This window comes from Octopus bimaculoides, chromosome 5 (genome assembly GCF_001194135.2).
Source record: "Octopus bimaculoides isolate UCB-OBI-ISO-001 chromosome 5, ASM119413v2, whole genome shotgun sequence".
Classification (NCBI taxonomy): Eukaryota; Metazoa; Mollusca; class Cephalopoda; order Octopoda; family Octopodidae; genus Octopus; species Octopus bimaculoides.
In genome coordinates, this window is record NC_068985.1 from 22,932,395 (window position 1) to 22,934,832 (window position 2,438).

Below are 2,438 nucleotides of genomic sequence, written 5' to 3' on the forward strand. Positions count from 1 at the left end.
TATATACACACACACATATATATATATATAAACATATATATATATATATACATAGACACACACACACACACACACACATAAACTATGCAACCCATGCCATCATGTTACACAATATATTATGATAGTGATATCTATCTATCTATCTATCTATCTATCTATCTATCTATCTATCTATCTATCTATCTATCCCTTACTTCACACACACCTTCATATACATTGCTAAACTGTTTTGAAATTCTATCTTTCATTTGCTTTATAGATAAACATGTTTCTTATTTCAGGGTATGTATATTCACATCTTTTAGTTCATAAAACCTTCCTAAAAACGCTGTCCTCTTGAGTTATGCACACATGTATACATACACAGACGTAAACACACTCAAACTTATACATGCCCCATATAGTAAATAGTTTTTTTGTGTGCATGACCTAAAAACAATGTTTGTATCAAATTGCTGATGCTGAAATCTTTACAGATGAGAGTAACAATATTGTCCTCATTTTAGATTTAAAAAAAGAAAAAAAAAGAAACAGAACATTCAGAAGAAAATGAAGTCACCAGATAAGAAAGAAAAAAAAAAGAGCTGACAGTTTGTTGGTGATAGTGACAGTGGCAGTATAGAAGTAAGTTGGAGGAGAAAAGTGGCTCACTTGACAATTGTCATCAGGGAGACTGAAGCTTAAATGTATTCTAGCCTCTCCTTTGTTAACAACCATCACAAAACACAATCACCCTCACAAATTCAGAAATATATTTTTTTTTAAGTCAGTTAGATTTTTACTGGTAACAGGATGAAGTTACCAATTTTTATTCTTGTAATTCTTGTTCATGCATTGTTGCTGGATGAAATAGAAGCCAGAAAACAGGTAAGTGATTGGAAGAATGTGCACTAGAAGCAAAAATATTGTTAGTTGTAATGATGATGATGATGTGATTGGTAAATATCTTTGGTCAAATGAGATGTCTTTGAATTTCTAATTTCTTCAAAATTATTTCTGTTCTATAGTTTAATCTGTTGTATTTTATCATCCTTTTCATTTTACTTTGCTTTGTCCTTTTTATGCAACATTTCAGGAAAGAAAATAATGGCAATAAAATATATGAAACATATGTGTATATATATATATATATATTATATATATAATATGTGTGTGTATGTATGTGTGAGCACGTGTGTATAACTGTGTGTGTATATATATATATATATATATATATATATACATACATATACACACGTGCATTTGTGTCTATGTATATACACGTGTATATATATATAAACAATAAATATGTGAAAATACACAAAAACATTAAGAGAATTATTGTAATATTTTAAGACAAATTAAAGAAACAAAAAATGATGTAACAATTCATTTAGATGTATCAAATTATATATTACATGGAAAAACGCAAGTATGAAATGTAATATTCTTAAGAATATAAACCTGGAAAAGTACAGGACAAGTTACTACACCTGGAAAAGTATAGGACAAGCTATTACTTCTAGTAAATAAAGAATAAGAAACTTCTTACTTAAAATATTGCAGTAAAGAATGCCAGTTCTAATTTATCATGCTTTAGAGTTCTCATCTTTTAAATTCATTGTACAAAACTGTTCAGCTAATTTGTAAGTTTGTCTAATTAGTCACTTTTTTTCCTGTATTTAAGGTAGTAAATTAGCCAAATTCTACTTAAATAAGTATAGTATTATTTGTAAACTATAATAAAATGAGTTTTAATATTAAGATTTTAATTTTAGCTGCAATATTTTCTTTACTTTACTAGAAGTAATAGCTTGTCCTATACTTTTACAGGTGTAATAACTTGTCCTGTACTTTTCCAGGTTTATAATCTTAAGAATATTACTTTTCATGCTTGCATTTTTCCATGTAATCCATGATTTTAGGCATTGCTGTTATAAGATAATTAATAATGTGTCAATTAATAATTTATGATTTCACCTTATAAAATACTGAAAGATAATATTTCAATTTTTCCATGTAAGTGATGATAATATTTCAATTTTTTTCATGTTTAATTTAAATATATGTTGTGATTGAATTATTTGATATTACCCATCCACTCTAAATTAATGGCAGAGATTTTTTAGCATGTTGGTTGCACCATAGCTCACCAAAAGTTATAAACAACAAGACCCCAAAACCATCAGTTACCAGGCTCACCTTAAGTAACCTAATTTTGCAATATTAGGAGGTCACAGGAATTCATTCAATCAAAAAAAAAAAGATTTCCAATGATTCCGGGAATAGTGGGGGGGACTTCCACTTCATTTTATCTAAACCAAAATAAGGGATTTGCAGCATATTAGGAGGTCAGGGTACTTGATTCCATGCAAAAAATCAAATTTCCTGTTTTTTTTTTTTTTCTTAGTGAAAATCGTGCAGGTGTTAATATAGAAATTTACCATAATGTTGTTGCT

The 2,438-nt window shown here is 28.2% G+C and overlaps 1 protein-coding gene across 1 annotated transcript in view; it reads left to right on the forward strand.

The window, feature by feature from the left end:
• Positions 1-477: 477 nt before the first annotated feature.
• The window catches only part of LOC106874326 (uncharacterized), a 13,901-nt gene continuing 11,940 nt past the window's right edge, over positions 478-2,438 (forward strand). The window contains exon 1 of the mRNA XM_014922015.2: positions 478-867. Within this exon, the coding sequence (XP_014777501.1) occupies positions 793-867 (75 nt within the window). The 5' untranslated portion in view covers positions 478-792. The remainder of the gene's footprint in view (positions 868-2,438) is intronic.